Below are 18096 nucleotides of genomic sequence, written 5' to 3' on the forward strand. Positions count from 1 at the left end.
TTACATCTGAGGCATTTAAAGACTCCATTTGTCCATTATTTATTTCTAAAGAAACACGAAAATGTATAAAAGGCTCCATTACCTTGTTGTACCTTACGTTATGGCCCCGTAGAAGCAGTTTTTGTAAAAATAGGCTAACGATTGCGTCATAGCCACGCGACTCTCTGTCGCACAGTAGAGAAATTACCGTATGGACAGGAGGAGAAGCTCACGGGCAATCGGGGGGACGTGGAGGCAAAATGACAAAATAATTAATCTGAATACTTAGCAAAAGTTGCTCCTGCTCCTAGCTCATGGACACCTCCTACTCACACTCTCCGTCTCTGCAAGTTTCGGAAGGGAATGATTCAGATTTCTCTTGGCACAGCTACTAGAAGACAGACTGGTTGCTCACGTCACATCTACGTCGTCAAGCTCAGTTTGAGTCTGCGCAGTACGCTCGACCATCAGGAAGTGAGAGCTTCTAATTGACTTCACTTGTCTCCGTTGAATCCAATGGGGTCGCTGTGTCCATTTATTTTACTGTCTATGGTAAATATATAGGCTGTGTACACTGCTTTTTAAAAATGGCGGGTGCTGGTGTTTCACGTGTGTTCGACCAATCAGCGTACACTTTCGTCACTGGTAGTTCCTATTGTGCTGGGTTCTCTGAAGTAGTTGTGATTCGCCTCTCACAACGTAACATGCTCTAAACGCCTCTTAAGCACGCAGAATAATGCAAGTGCACTTCTTCTTTTTTTTTTTTTATCGCGGCTTTGAGCGATTACGTAATTGTGGCATCCGCAATCGAAATTGCGCGATTAGAAATTCGATTAATTGTGCAGCCCTACACTGCGCTACTTTTCCGTTTACTTTTCTATGTTAATGCACTAGATTGACGTGTTTGACTGTTGCACTCGCGTCTACGGCAAGATTTAAGTGTAAGCATACATTTTTAATTTAAAATTTGGATTGCATATACCATTTCCATCCATTTGGATTACCTAGTTTTTAACACAATCTAATCAACTTTGTGATGCATATTTGTCAGACATGCATAAATGAAACGCGCAAGAAACAGGTATTTCTGTAGTAGTACTAATTAACTATGTTTTAAATGCACAATAACCAGATTTGTTTATCATCAATAAAATCAATCAATCAATCAAAACTTTTCTTATACATTTTAACTGATTTAATATGGCCTTTTCCATATTCATGTTTTCATGTTTTAACCATGGTCATACTTTTTAAAGTATGTGGTACTTCAATGCCACAGGAAAAACTATTAGCTCAGCTAATAAAGTTCAAACGTTATTAACATTTAAATACAAGTGAAAAGTCAGTAATAAAAGAACAGATACACAAATTAAAAAGCATAGATAAATACAATATAACAAAGTAACACATAAAGTAAGGTCTAACTAACAGTAGTACTCTGGTACAGAAATGTAATGTGTAAAATAACACTGCATTGTGTTCACATCTTTGTTAAAGCTGTGTTTTGTTGTTTTATTAAAGCGGGTATTTAAAGGCTGCTGTCCCTTTAAGACCGAATGCACGGATCCAATATGTTACACATCCGATTTGTTTCTCAGCTGTTTAAGTTCACTTAAGACATAAATAACTGAGTTTACGTTGAATACTTCCCGAAAATTGTATTTTAAGATAATTTTGTGTATATGTGTCTGTTCAAGCGCAATGAGACGCTAAAGAAGAATAGGTTCAAAACGGCGTGCGAGTACCGAATTGAGTTCTCTTTTGCCTCTTGCGCTTGAATGGTTTAAAATCGCTTGAATGTTAAATTGGCAAGAATTAGAAACCATGAATAATCCATGAATAACACGCGTGCCGAACTGTGGTGCCTGTGCTTTGTTACAGCACTATTAATAACAACATCATTATGTTTTTGAGTGCAAAAATCTCTCATTTATGGATCACTGACAAATATGCATAACATTAAGTTTATTAGTTTCTGTTAAAACCGTGTAATCCAAATAGATAGCAATTTTAAATGCAATCAAAATACATGCATCTTACATTTAGGCCTAAATATTTTCACACATAGTCAGATCATCAGACCATCAAGGTGGAAAGTTTTGCAGAAAGTATGTGAAGTTTCACATTTGCTTCAGAAAGTATAAAGATCTTGTTTGCCGTTGTTAATTTCCCCTAGAAATTTCCAGCTGTTTTCCCTGTAGGCACTGATGACAGACAGTACTATGCACGAAAATTGGTTTTCGTATGTAATGGTGACCAGAATCGAATGAAAGAGTGGTTGCAGTCTAATCTATGAAGTCATTCCCTCCTCCCCCACACTTCCCGCTGACGAAACATCGGTTTGTCATTTTCAGGTACTACCAACTCACAGCGAGAGCTCATTTTTTGTGCTCTTAGAAGAGGTTGGAGGTGTTCGCCACGTAATCACTTGAAACAATTACAGTTCCGGTGAATGTGAAGGGCTGTCATTCGACACACCCCCCCCCCCCATCCTCCAATCTTCTCATTACACCTCCTAATAGGAAGCCATCACCTCCAGTGTCTGACCTCTTGCCCCTCCTAGAACAGATTTGCACCCTTAGGCCACGCTCCACTGTTGGCGTCATCCGCTCTCTTGCTGAGAAGAGGAATTAGACCGCGGAAAGCACTCAACTGTTGTGCCCCGCTGTGGCCTCCCTCATATTATGGTGTTGCGGTTTCAAAATAGGAGGTTTACAACTGAAAAGAACCAGTACGTTTCTCGTTTTCTTTGTTGCTCAACAGTTGTGCACTGGAATAACCTGACTGGTAAATCAGTGAGTCAGTGGGGCTTCACATATGTTCTAGTGTTGTTGTAGCAATCGCAGAATTTCTCGTCTCAATACCTATAGCAGATTCTTGATGCCAATTTTGATACTTATCCTACTGTTAAAAAGTACATTTAAAAAAAACAAAAAAAAAACACAACTTTTATTTAACAAGGATGCATTACATTTCTCAAAAGTGACAGAGAAGATTTTTATAATGTGACAAAATATATATATTTTTTAAATAAATGCTGTTATTTTGAACTTTCTCTTTGTAAGAGTATTCAAGAAATAATGCATCACAGTTTTACACAAATAAATTAAGCAGCACAACTGTTTCTTGAGCAGGAAATCAGCCATCACTGGAATTAATTACATTTTTAAATATAGTAAATTATAACAATAAATTGTATTTTACATTGTAATCTCACAATATTTTACAGTATCTTTGATCAAATAAATGCAGCCTTGGTGAGCGCATTGTTTATATACACCATGAGAGTATATTTAAATGATCAATTATTAAAAAAAATATTATTTAAGACAATACATATACATTATATTATATTTAATATATTTAACAATTAACAAAAAAATGCCAAATTAATTAAATAATTGAATTTTACTTTTAAAAAATAAATTGTAAAATTACATTTATAAGCAAAAAACAACAACAGAATAAACATACAAATAAAGAGTGCCAGAAGTTTTTTTTAATGCAAACATACTACTTTTTACTAATAAAAGTAAAGAATAATAATACTGAAATGAAATAATAAAGGTATGTGTATATGTGTGTGTGTATGTATGTATGTGTGTATGTATGTGTGTGTATGTATATGTGTATGTATATATAATATGTATGTGTGTGTGTATGTATATATGTATGTATATATAATATGTGTGTGTGTGTAAACTTTTGTGTTGATTGCCTGTACAAAACGGTCCACCACAATACTTAAGGGGTCACCAGAGTTGCTATGCATTTGGTAAGGTATTCTGAGTAATTGTTAGCACGTTGCTACATAATTATTATAGTGTCGTGGGTGGTTGCTTATACTGACCCAAGTCAAAAGAGCTCACCCCCAAATTTCTATAATATTCTTCACCCTAGAAATGACTCTGGTCCCTCCTTCAAATGAAGTCAATGGGATTTTCTATCCGTTTTTACATCTGCCAGTCAAGAACTGGAAGTCTGATTGATAATGGCAAACCTCTTTTGAAGTTTTAACATCTATTCATACAAAAAATGGTGTTGGATGACAACTCCAGTACCTTAAGTATCGACTTGGAAGGGATGTACCAAACGTGGTGCACAAAGCACAACTAAATTAAACCTGTAACGCTGTTAATACCCGACCGACAGGCGCAGGTGCTTCATTTGCCCATCTTCCTAAAGCCTGTGTCTGCTGAAAAGCGGTTTGTTAAGTCTTCGCAGGATTCGTCTTATTGAGCATCACTCTATGTGCGGGTTTAAGTAGGGGACTAGCTAACGGATTAGGCTGATCGCTGCGGCCGGTGAGAACGCATGCGCTAGATACTAATGTGCTTCAAGGACACATGTCATTTCCTCCTTATTACCTTCTGCTTGTGACTCATTGCGGGTCTGATACATGAGAGAGAGAGCGAGAGAGAGAGAGAGAGAGAGAGAGAGAGAGAGTGCGCGTGCTTCACACCGGGCTGTACTCCATACTATGAGTTGATTAGTCAATTTGAATTCGTTTTGGAGTGTGCGTGTGCAGACGTGGCAGGGAACGAATGGCGCATTTTCATTCCTCTGCTGCACAGCACCCAGACAGGTCAAAGAGGTCATGGATACAATGAATGGAGCTTAAAATAGATTATATTTTCTCTTGCGCACAATTCTAAAATAAGAAACAAGTGACATCCCACTCTACGCTCGAAACCATGACTGACCCTGACAAGACAGTACAGTACAGTTTTCTGAACTGCCCAACTATTAAATCTAAGTACAAGGGCACACATTCGTGAATGGAAATACTTGGTCTTTTTTTATATATTGTACTTCCCCCGTAAAGTTATGAATTGTTTAAACTCAACAGTGAAATTAAAAGTCAAGCCTAAAGGATGTCCATACCACTGTGGGTGTAAGGCTGAAAATGACCTCATGAGCATTGGAAGGAATTATTCTTAAATGCTAATGCGATGATCATGTTTGAAAACGCCATGGCTTTTTTTAAATGGCTCACCAACTTTATATAACACTTTTTTTAAAATGGTGTTTGAAGAGTTTTTAAAAAAAAAATGTATAGGGGATATTACTTGCACTACTGTTCCAAAGTTTGGGGTCAGTCATTTTTTTGTGTGAAAGAAACAAAAAAAATATAGTTTTTTTCAGCAAGAGTGCATTAAATTGATCAATAGTAAATAAGTGCTTTTCTTTTAAACTTTCTATTCATCAAAGAATAAAAAAAATATATCATGGTTTCATCACACACACACAAAAAATATTAATAAATATTAGGTGACACTGAAGACTGGAGTAATAGCTGCTGAAATGTCAGCTTCTCCATCACTGGAATAAATAACATTTTAAAATGTATTAAAACCGAAAACAGTTATTTAGAATTTTTTTAGAATTACTGTTTTCACTGTATTTTTTCATGAAATAAATGCTGCCTTGGTGAGAATAAGAAACTTTTAATTTTACTGACAAAACTTTTGAATTTAAATTGTATAGAGGTCGACCGATAGTGAATTTTAAAGATGACAATAACTTGGTTGGACCACGCTGACCGATAACCGATTAATCAACTGAGAGTTTTTTTTTTTTTAATGGATACTGAATGAAAAAACACATAATGCATACAACACATCTAATAGTGCTGAAAAAACTGTACTGAACCATGAAAATGTACTGTACTTTTTAAATTACAATATAAATATCTTGATCATTCATGTTAGTTCAAAGTGCATTAACTAATGTTTAGAGGTACAACTTTAAAATGTAAAAATGTATTCGTAAATGTTGAAATTAACAATGAACAATACTCATATTAACCTTAGTTAAAGTATTAGTTCACTTTCAAAACATTTTCTGCTGATAATTTACTCACCCCGATGTCATCCAAGATATCCATGTCTTTCTTTCTTCAGTCGAAAAGAAATTAAGGTTTTTGAGGAAAACATTCCAGGATTTTTCTACACAGAATGGACTTCAATGGCAACCAACTATACCAATGTTCAAAGAAGGTTCAAATGTCCGTCTCAATGCAGCTTCAAAGTTTTTAAAGAAATAAGGGTCTTATCTAGCAAAACGATTGGTCATTTTCTAAAAAAATAAAATAAATATATATAAATATATATATATATATATATATATATACTTTTTAACCACAAATGCCCGTCTTGTACCATCTCTGAGATGCGCCACGTATTACGTCATCACGTTGGAAAGTTACAAATTGCAAATGGACTTTTAGTGTAAAGTGTTAGCGTTTCACAATCCAAACAGTCATTCTTAAAGATGGCCATCTTTAAATATCTATTTTCCACAAACGCCTTAGCATTGAAATTAGACACATACTATTAGTATACTCAAACACTTTTTTTGCTTCTATTTTAGAACACTTGATGATTATCTTATAACAAAATATGCATTACAGCGACGATAAAAAAAAAACTGAAATCGAATGCGATTCTGATTTGTTTGCATGTTTCTGTTAGCTGCATGACGATAGTTTGCTTTCTCATGTCACAAGCTTTAAATATGCAACTTTACTGCATAACAACTACATAAATGCGACCAGCTGGATATAAACTAATGCAAATAGATGGTAACAATCGTGACATTAAACATTTTGGTCGGACTTGCGTGAATTTTTTTCCACTGTTTTAACTGCTTGAGGTACTACTAATGTTAGCGTCCTCTCAGCCTCGATGGCAAACATACTACTGTTCTCCACTAATGCATCATCTAGTCAACAAATTAATTAATTTATAGTGATATGAAAACATGTATGGTAGTGTGCTGTATAATGGCGTTATTTGCGCAAGTAGATTACATACAAAGTCAATGCAAAGACGCGAAGAGACGCGAATTGGGCGACGCGTTTGCCGCGAAAGCTCGATAATCGCCTCAATCGTGTCTTCCACGCAAGTTGAAAAATTTCAACTCGAGCGGAAAATTCGCGTGAAGACGGTGAAATTCACAGAGTTGAGTGCGCCTCTGGATGGTGCTGTGAACCCAGACACGTCGGCATTTGGCTTTCCTCCGTATTTGGGACTTCCACAACAAGTACAGAGCAGCAATATCATTTATTTCAGACATGACGGAAAAATTATGGCAGAAAGAAATTGTGTTGTTCTTGATGATGATGACACACTCCTTTTCGCGGGATGTTTTTATTCGCGAGTGACGCGAAAAACAAGAAAAACATCCCGCGAGTAATCTAGAGCGAGTAACGCGATGCGAATATACACTTCGCGTTTGGTGTGAACACACCATAACACCGTTTCATTGTCTGTTTTAAATCCGCATGTGAAGTGTCTCTCGTGTCAAAACAAACTCCACGAGGCGTCAGTGATAGTTTTTATTTCGCCTCTAGAGGCCGCTCTCGTGCTGTATAATGCCAGCAGACCCTTCTCAAAAACTATTGTATGCGTTTTTGACGATAACGATTGTTCCAGCAATCGGTTATCGGTGCCGATTACGGTAAAAACGTTCAATCGGTCGACCCCTTATGGCGCGAGTGATTTCGATGTTAAGTCAATGCAAAGACGTGCGTAAAAAATTCCTGCGGCGCGAATGAGGCGTAGAGCGCGGCGCGGTAGACGCAAATACACCTCATTCGCGTGTCTGGCGCGAATTGAGCATCTGGCGTGTTAAGCGCGTTACTCGCAAATGATTTTATGTAGTGCGTTTTGTGCATTCGCGCGTTTGACGCGAATTCGCGTCTGCCGCCCGAGTTGAAAAATCTGAACTTCTGCGTCAATTCGCGCCGCGTTAACCAATCAGGAGCCTGCTTGCTGCTGTCACGTGGTGAAGTAAAAACAAAGTAAATCTTTTATCACATAACTTGATTTCAACATACGAGACATTCATTTTGTATTGAATGCTTTTTATTCCATATCTAAATCCAGATTATATGAAACATTATTATTCTAATGTAAAGACAACCAATATACTTTAGTGTATAAGAGTTCGTGTCTGGACAGGGTTGTGAGAGAAAAAGAAAACACAGGACAGGTTAATTACTTTTGGAGGCTGGCTCCATTTATCATCAGTACAAAAATAAATGACAGATTATGTGGGCGAGGGTGATCCTCGCTCCGATGCGGGACAACAGGTCATTAAACTGGGCGCGAGACAGGCGGAAGCACCGCTGATAGCAGCCGTCATCCAGGCGCAGCTCCTGGAGCAAATGGTGAAACTCGCCAAACTGGGTTCGTCTCCGAAGGGTCTGGTGGACCCAAATACGGCGACGATGATCCCTACGCCGCTGTTCTGCTCTCCAGAGCAAATACAGAGCGGTGACTCTCGATAAATGATCGATCAACATCAGACATCTTGTAAAAAGATGGGCGCCAACGGGTTTCGAAACTTTCGCCTCTGCCGCGCGTAAATTTCGCTTCAAACTTTTGTTTTTACGCGCGTCAAGAGCGAAATTGGACACAAAGTGGTCAAGCGTATAACTAGACGCGGCAGGCGCGAATTTGACGCGCTATTCGCGTCCGGTGTGAACGCACAGTTAAAGTAACATCAGACCTATTCATTTAAGTGTAAGTTGCACGATTTGTAGTGCCATATAGCAAAAGCATTGCAAAAAAAGTTTTTAGTGGTTAAGGGTTTTAAAAAAAATCTGTCACTAATCAAAAATAAGTTTTACAAGCCAAAATATGTTCTGTAGTAGTATAGCTTTACATAGAACATGATGCTTTGTCAAAATCCAGCTAAAATCTCATATGTAAATTTCCAAATTTGTGAAAAATTTAGTTTCATAATTGTAATATTTGAAATGTACATGTAATTGATTGAATCCTTTGTGGTTTCAGGAGCAAGCAGTGCCTCTCCTGTAGTGTGGATGAGGGAGTCATGGCTGAACACACCTCCCCACTGGAGTCCGGCCAGTTGCTCAGCCCAGACATCCCAATGCTCAACTCCCCGCCACCCCCTCCGCACCCGCCCAACATCGTCAACGGAGACGGACCACAACAGGTAGGAGAAGTCGGCATCGGTTTTTCCTCCCTCAAGTCCTTGAGCTATGTTCTGCAGGAAAAGCAATTTTCTACTCCGCAAACAGCTGAAGTTCTGCTGAAATAATTTCTCATGACAGACTCGCTTGTATGGTTCTGCTGAACCCAGGAGAGAAAGCTAAGCCAGGTCTGTCTGTTGATTTGAGAATGTATGAGAATGAGTGGACGATTTAGTTGATGTTGATGTATGTCAATATTTATAAAATTTCTGTTTTATATTTTGTAAAAAAAAAGCAGTTTTACAATAAAATATATATTTTCCTACCTTATTTCTTAGCAATACTAACACTTATATTTTGTATTAAGGCATTTTAACACTAGAACTACCGGAATTCTATAACTACTATAATGGCCATAGCAGTCATTCTGACCGCTCATACATTATTTGCATATAATTTCAATAAACTATCAAATCAAAGAATAAATGGATCTGTAATGTTAGGATAGGTAATAATAAACATTAGAACACTACATTTTAACTCTAATGTAGGCCTATGTGAAAATGTATTAGTTAATCGACAACCACAGAACAGCTATTGTAATTACAGATGCAAAGTCAAAAATGATACATTTTCTATTATTATCTTTGTAAAATGAAAACAAATGTATTCATCCTTGGATATTAGAATACAATAACTTACGAAAACATTGTCAATATGCATTTCAATGCATAGGTAAAACTTTTATGGGCACATATGAAAGAAACGCATATGCCCCAAACTGGCCAAAACAGTCATTCTGACCGTCACGGGAAAAAGAGTATGAAAATATGATAAACTGTTTTAGTGAGTAAAAATATCATGCTGTAAAATTACAATGAAAATTGTATGACTGTTATGGCCATTCAAGGTAGAAATACTCAAAACTCTTTTGTGTCTTGTAATTTTAATAAAATAACAATGATAGAATAAAATATAGACGCATTTAGGAAAAGTCAGGGTCCTATAGTTACATGGGTTTTATTTCAATAAAGTTATTACATTGCAAAATTTTAAATCGGTCAAAATGACTGCCTTGGTAGTTCTAGTGTTAAAACATGCAAAATGGCATGCTGGTACTTTGTGCCCTGAGAATTATGGAGACGTGACAAACAAACCGGTTACTCTGACTTTGCAACTCTTTTGTCATATTTGATGGCGAACAATACACAAGCCTCTTTTAAGACTTCAGACTTTTGCAATAGTTAGGTAATTATCCAAATAAATATAATCCAAAATAAATACAGCATAGGGCAGTGTCGACAAGACCAGACTGAGCAGTTCAGAGGGGGAAGTGGTATGACGAAAATGAAAAGCTTATTTTTAGGCTTACACAGCGCCTCGGACGTGAGAAAAATAATAATAAAGCGGGTTACAAGGTGGAGTATAATTCAGAAAGATTTATTAAATAACTCCCGACCAAACGGCATAGCACTTATCTTTTCAAGTCTCCTGTCATTAGGTCCTACTGTTATTTAATATTACACGTGTTCTCCTCAATAGCTCCTAATATTACCTAAGATTATCATCTAGTAAGTAATATATCACCAACATCCAACACAATGAAAAGACAAAGAATGTAATATAAATAAACTAATTAAATGCAAAATATTTTGTTTTTAAATAAATTTAAGTTACTATAATAAATTTTGTAATAAATTATCTACTTCTACTAATAATAGTAATAATAAAAATCGCAATGAACAAATACACAAAACTGTGACACCAGGTTTCCCAAACGATGAGGGAACTGCAGAAGATTCACGAGATGATGAAAAGCTGATAATTAAATCATTAATGAATAAATAGGGCAGCACAATTAATTAAAGTAAAATCGAATTTAGTCTAAATTTAGTCTGATGCACTGCATGTTTTATAGTGGCTCATTTCAATTACATGCAAGCAGCTCTTAAAAAAAACCCTTAAATAATCCATAATGGTCGATTTAAGGTGACGTGGAAACTGTAATCGATATTAGATGCACATCATGATCATCGCATCTCTGGCTATCTATATCTTAATATTTCATATTCGTGGCACGAGAACGTGGTGTAAAACAAGGGGCAAATGCATATTTAGGGCTTGAACTAATTTTATGGATCCTTTTTATTTATTTTTTAATTGCTTAATCTAAATTTATTTATTTATTATTATTATTATTATAATTTTTTTTTTTTTGATTAATCGAATAATGTAATGATTCCCCCCTAATGGTTTTACCTAATGATACTATTTATGACAAAAGATAAGGTTTATGCAGTGTAGGCCTAATTAGGAAAGGTGTTTAATATGTCTACGTTCACAGTCACTTTTGGGGATTTACAGCATCAATTGCTGTTTACAGCATCAAGTGTGAATCCTGAAATGTTTTGTTCATTCAGGAGGTTAAAGTAGCTGCTTGAATATGTTCATTCAGCTGTGTGATCAAACCGCTGAAGTCACAACTGCTTTCTAATGAACCATAGTAACAGTATCAAACATGGCGGTGTCCATAAAACCGTGAAGTTTTACAATGACTGACAGCGCATTATTAAATAAATGATGCTGCTTAAAAATCATTATAATGACAATTTAGTGAGTTCTGTTGCTGCACAGCAATTGTTCTTGTGATGTTTTTAACATCCCGTCATCATAGACGAGGACGAGTGGTGTAACTCTCAAAGTGTCGGCATCAGCTCTAATGGCTCTGGGCATTCATTGCGTCACTGACCCTGACCCTGACCCTGCACGGAGAAGTGTGATAGTGGGAGTAAAGTCCAAGGCGAGGAGCTGTCCGTCCGTCGCCCCTGGGGCTGTCATGGCGAGAGTCAGTGTCCGTGACAAGGCTTGGTGCTACTGCTGTCACTCTCACCAACGTCAGGCTGATTTCTCTTTAGTGGTCGTGACTGCTGTTCCAAAGAAGGAGAAACTATAATGCGTTTCACTTTTTTGAATGCGTCATATTTTGGTTTGTTTTTAGGAAGTGGAATTTCAGTCCATCTCATTGGTAATTACCCTAAATTGCAATGAGTAATTGCACTCTTATGTACACTTGTGGCTTGGCAAATTATAGTGCACTCAGATAAGTGTTAACCATTGTTTCAGGCTCTTTTAGATTTAAATCCTCAAGTCTGAAGAATGGTGGAAGTTGTTTAAGGATGTTTTACTCACCCGCCACGTGTAGTGGAAGTCTATCGAGGGCCGGCAAGGCCGTGTTTTTAATAGCGTGCTGTTGACTTTCAACTCCCTGCAGCGATCACCTGACAAGCCCTTCCCAATCTTCCCTTTGGTCCACTGAGCACTTAAAGAGGCAGAAAATGCATACACACCGTCCCCTGCTCCAATCTTCCATTCCTATGACCCTTTTTATCCCCGTTCATTTTTATCACCTTCTGCTCTCCTCATTCATAAAACCACAGGTTGGAGAATTGCATTGGTTGGAGTCATTGATAGAAATGGCTTCTGTAGAGCATGGAATATACTGTATACAATGATAATGCGTTTTTTTTATCCCTTACCCTAGTTTTTCTTGGTGTCTAGACGCAATGGAAAGCAATATTAGGATGCAGACGCTTTCTTCCGTTAGGGAACAGGTATATGCCACCTGTCAAGATCCACATATGCAAGAGATAGCATGATGGGTTTCATGTCAAGCTTCCACAGCAGTGCAAGAATACAAATGAGTCTTTACCAGTGTGAAATGCCAGGGCTAGCTCTGTGATAATTACCACGCAAGCGTCTTTGTTTGTGCCTTTGGCATTTCTCTTCATATGTGGCCTTTTATTCCTACAACTAATCACGACCGTGGTGCCTCCCCAGGTGTGTGTTTGATGTTTGCAACTGGGAGAGCTCAAGGTAAAGCGATTGACTCCTGGTCTGTGTTTTGAGGAGGTGTGTTTGCGTAAGAGAGACTGGGGAAGGAGTTTTCACCAGAACTGAGGGAACCCTGAGTCCCCGTGACCCTGGACCGAGTGACATATCCTGGCGAAAACAGTAGTGACAACGTGCCACGATGACTTGCACCTCTGACCTGACCTTTCCCACTGGACTCTCACTCCGTAACCGGGTTCCCTCCTCCTTTCTACTGTGTGCCGCGTAGCACTTGTGCATTTGACGTCGCAGTTGCACTGAGGGAAGAGAAATATCAGTGTGGCAACATCGCTGCTGCTCTCTCATGAAAGCAAAGTGGAATACATGCACAATGAATCACAGTTTCTATTCATTTCCCATTCTTACCTACACCCATGTCTCTCCTCTCCTCTCTACTCCCTGCATGCCTGTTTGTCTGTGCCAGAGCCAGAACAAGATGAATCAGGCCATTGTTTATCAATACTTACTAATAGGTGCCCAGGTGCCCAGCTGTTCTCTTCATTGTAAAGATTCGGTGGAACCCCCCTTTCCTCCCTCCTCCCAGCAAGAGGCCTTTTACGCTTTCATTTAAAGTCTTTTCCTCCCTCTGCCTTGGATCGTTTCAGGTTTTTATGTGGACTTCAAACACTCTGGTTGTATGTGCACACACCGGGCAGCCAGGCTTACCTTAAGAGCAAAAACTCTAGGCAGAGTAGAAACGGCCACTCTGCAGGAAGCCTGTGCTGGATAAGAACAGAGTGATCTTAGTTGTGCCGAAAAGCCTCTCATATAAATGGCTCCAAATCGACCAGAAAGCATTGATATGTTTTTGATTCACTTTCCTTTTGGTCTCATACACTCTTTCCTGTTAACAGGAAGTCGAAGCGAAAGACAGTCTTTTCTCTCGTTTACTTTTATTGGTCTGTAAACGCAATTAGGGTGTTCCATTATAATGGATATTGATGTATGTCAGTTGTTCTTAATTTTATTCATTTGTGCATATAATTTACTATACAGTTCAATTAGTAAAGCAACTGGTTGTCTAAATAAGGAGAAAACTCTGAAACTAGCATTTCTCATTGCTGTCAGAGCTGCTTTTTATGATTCGCCATCCTGGACAAAAACGACGTGAAGAGAGATGCCGAAACCTGAAGGTTCAGTCTATCTCACCAATACTCTGAGCATCTCTTAGCAGTTTTATTCTATATCCACTTACAAAATCACTGTTTCACAATGTGTATGGTATTGTGAGGTAGGGATGTGCAAGACTAGTCGACACTGAAAACAATTGTCGATTACACAGAAGAAAATACACAAGATTTTATAATTCAAATTATTGTGGTTTTAATGTTACGGTGAAGAGCAGGGCGCGAGCCGTGGAAATGGAGTGAGGCCAGTGGCGCAAGTGTTAATGAACGTCACTACGTGCTGCACCAGTCTCGAGTCCCAGGAGCTCCGAAGGATAAGAGGAGGAGTGACAACAGGAGTGACAACGTTGCGTTTCGTCCATAGACTGTAAAAAAAATATGGACGTAGTGTCCGTGACATCACCCGTAGGTTTCTGAAGTTTAAAATCATTGGTTACCCGTAAGCCAATCACATAACGTTTGGTTATGACGTGTGTTATGCGCCAGCTCAGCCACATCGAACTTCCACTGTAAACACATGTATGATGCGAAAACAAAACCATCGAGCGAGATACCGCAGTGAACGTGGCTGTGAATGACTTTTGCAGATTATGTGAAGTAAATCTACGCATCCACGGTACAATCAGCGTCTACGTCACGGCCCTCAGCCCGCCCTCTGTTCGTTGATTGGCCGGCTGTTTTGAGGCCGGAGGAAAACTGGGAGATAGGTCGCTATCTCAGACTGGGTACAGAAGCGAACTGAAATTGAGTGGAAGTACGAAGTTTGACGTAGTCAGGCTACCTGTCTCTAGCAGTCAGTCGATGAATTGCAGTTTAAGTCACTGCCGTGTTGAATTCAAGAGAGAGACCGGAAGGTTGCCGCTTGGTTTGTCAATGTATGGGCGGTAGTCTGCTATGAAGCACCTGCCGTTTACTTTCGTTTTATTTATTTTAAAAGTTCCGTTTACCGGTTCCCCTTCTTCCATGCGCCTTGAACTTTGTTAAATTTTATATTTAAAAGCATTTTAAATAGCACATTAATATAGAACACTTGGAAACATAATACATTAAGAGGTATTGCCTAATCATTTTATCTCAAATTCCAATGCGTTTTCTTCTTGTCGTGGAGAGCACAGAAATGACCGCTCATCAGGCAAACGAGATGCGGGAGTATTTTGAATTAGAAATTAAACTGAAAAGTTTTATGTAAGCTTTGTCATGTTAAACTGGCGTAATTCAGCACAGCCAAAGCTAGCCGAAGCAAGCAAATCGCGTTTTCACTTCAGCTCTGAAAAAACAACTGAGCTTCAGAATCAGAATCAGGTTTATTCGCCAAGTGTGCGCCATTTATTATGGGATTTGACTGTTTGATTCATGAGTGTTTCAAATGGATCATATATACACAAGTCTTTAGAGGGGTTCTTACTTTTAGACTAGTCGACTTGTGGGTTACAAAATGCATACAGGAATGCATTACTCTGCTTCATTAAATGGCTTTTAAGCACACAAAGAAATTACCCCCACATGATGTGGATAATGAGGCTGTTTTTATCGAGTGAGTCAGTTGGGTGAAATGAAAGTGAATACCCCCTCACCATCCTGCTCTGCTTAACACCATCCTGACGTGAGGAGGTGGACAGGGGACGCACAGCTGGGCCTAAGACCAGAGCTGGGGGTGGATTCATGTGTCGTGCCCGTGATACCACGCAGTGCCTGAGTTACGGGCATTCATCGAGCCGTGCCCTCTGAAACCATAAAATGGCTGAACCAAACATTAATCTTTCCCTTTGTCCCCACTCCCCCCCACCCCCCACACACGTTGCTCCTCCCTGTGCTCATTGGTGAACTAAGCAATGTTTCCATAGCAATGAGTTTCAGTCTTTGTCTCTCTCCCTCTCTCTTGTGGGTGTCTCACTTATCACCTAATAGGAGAGAAAATGGACAATTCTTTGTAGAGCTGACAGTCATCTCAAGTAACCGTTTCCCATTCTCTGTTGTGGAGCTGAATTCTCACTCTTGTCTGCACCATCATGGAAAAAGGGTGAGGTTGCTTTCACACAATGGCTCCCTACAATGCTGGTTCTCTCCCATTCACCTATAGTTTAGGTTCACCTGCAATGCTTGTGATGGAATACAAATTGCAGATATTAGTCCAGCTTTGATGTTAGCAGGCTTTGGATTGGGGGCACATATTCGATTCGTCACAGGTTAAGGTTGCACTTTGCACTCATTGTACGCGCCTCAGGTTGACTGTCAAAGATCAGTATCTTGTCACAGTTTTGCATTTTTTATTTTGCTACTCAAATTTAGCTGTCACTTTTGACCTTTATTTACTGTTTTATTATAAAGCGGCCTCTTCAAATAGCTTTTCCTATAGATAACCACCTGTATTTACACTTCAAATGTACTGAACAATGACTTACCATCACTTTCCCCGCTAACACCTTTATTTAAGCTAAAAATATTTAGCGTTAGCTTCTGCGTGGCACATCAGGCTTGAAGAGAGCAAGCCAAGGGAGGAGGAGGAAGAAATGACCACTATTGCAAAAACCCTTATTGGACCAACAACAGCATCACCCACTCTTACCAAAGGCACGATGCCTTGAGGCTTTTTGCTTGGTAAATCAATACTTCCCACAGTCTCAATGTAAAGCTCTTCTGCCAGAGCTTGCTGAGGTCTCTTGCTTTGCAACAGTAACGCAAAGTGCCAGAGGCCTATGTATGTCTGTTTTTGACACAATTCAGTTAGCTTGGCATTAGCTGCAGTTGTACTAATGCTAAGAACATAGGAAACACAGCAGTTTCAGACTATTGAACTATATTCTGTGCCATCTAAACCATAGAAAAGAAGTCTTGAAGTCTCTGCCTTGAAGTCTTTTCCTTTGAGACTATGTGAACCTATGTTTTCATGGTTCTTGCTTATTTCTGCATGGCATCGTCATCCAGAGGCTCCTCTTCGATGTCACACATTTCTGTTTCGTGTCAGCCCAGCTGCAGTGCCACGTTGTCACACGGTAAACAATTAAAGAGGAACAAATAGTGAGGAACCTGAGCCCTGACTCATCGGAGAAGCACAGACGTCAGTTGCTAACAGCCGTGAACGCAACGGCACCACTGGCCCATCTCCAGGGTAATAAAGCCAGCGCTAACCACTGTAGCTGTGTTTGCTAATCACTCTCGCTCCCTCCCCTCCTGATGGCCTTGTGCCTAAACCCGGCAAGTTCATCCTGGTCGTGACGCATTAGAGCAACAATGTTCCCATCTCTAATCTTTGCTCGTACAAATCATTGTCACTCAACCACCTGGATACTACATCTCTTATCTCTGACATTTTACTGCCTCAATTTATAGTCTGAACATATTAAAGAAATTGCCTGCCAGTTTGCTTGAATATGTATAGAGACAAAATAAGTAGATGAACGCTTCATAGAGCTGTATTTGGATGATTCAGGATGATTTTTATAATTTCATATTTTAATATAGGTTCATTTAGGTGTGGACTGTGGAGAGGGTTTTACCAAGCTGACTGTGGAAGCAACCGTGCATCATGACATGACAACTTTACAATGCAAATATAGCAGCATCGTCGTGACCCCATAGCAATCTATTTAAAGACAATTACTGTTGAGCATCAAATCGCTTCACTGAGCTTTGTTTTTGTCATTAGCTGCGTTTCCATTACAGATTTTCACAAAACTTTTGTGATATTTTCTAAATGTCGATAAAAAACTACTGCGACATGACGGCGTTTCCATTAAGCCTCTCATATAATTGGCTCTAAATCGACCAGAAAGCATTGATATGTTTTTGATTCACTTTCCTTTTGGTCTCATACACTCTTTCCTGTTAACAGGTGAGACGTAGGTGTGTTATCCAAGCATTAATGGCAAGGAAATCCCCTTAAACTTGGGAGTGGCACATATGAAGTGTTTCTTCCTCCTTTTATGAGTTTAATGAAGAACTCTGTCATGTCTTCTGTCATCTACGTCAGGTGACCTGTAAATGGTTTCCATTGCCGTTTTTTGTTTTATGAAATATTTAATATTTCTAATTGCCTGAAAAACCACCTCAACTATATTGGAATTTTTGCCAAATTAACGTGTTTCCATTCGGTATTTTTTCAATTTGCGCAATTTGAAGGGTAATGGAAACACGCCTATTGTGTAGTCTGTAGGTTTTATT

The 18096-nt window shown here is 38.9% G+C and overlaps 1 protein-coding gene across 3 annotated transcripts in view; it reads left to right on the forward strand.

The window, feature by feature from the left end:
• The window catches only part of fndc3a (fibronectin type III domain containing 3A), a 95640-nt gene that overhangs the window by 10772 nt on the left and 66772 nt on the right, over positions 1-18096 (forward strand). For all 3 annotated transcript variants that reach the window (XM_084126678.1, XM_084126681.1, XM_084126679.1), the window contains exon 2: positions 8781-8943. In XM_084126678.1, coding sequence (XP_083982804.1) covers positions 8821-8943 — 123 coding nt within the window. In that variant the 5' untranslated portion in view covers positions 8781-8820. The remainder of the gene's footprint in view (positions 1-8780; positions 8944-18096) is intronic.

This window comes from Abramis brama (genome assembly GCF_963993115.1).
Source record: "Abramis brama genome assembly, chromosome: 10".
In the NCBI taxonomy this organism is placed as follows: domain Eukaryota; kingdom Metazoa; phylum Chordata; class Actinopteri; order Cypriniformes; family Leuciscidae; genus Abramis; species Abramis brama.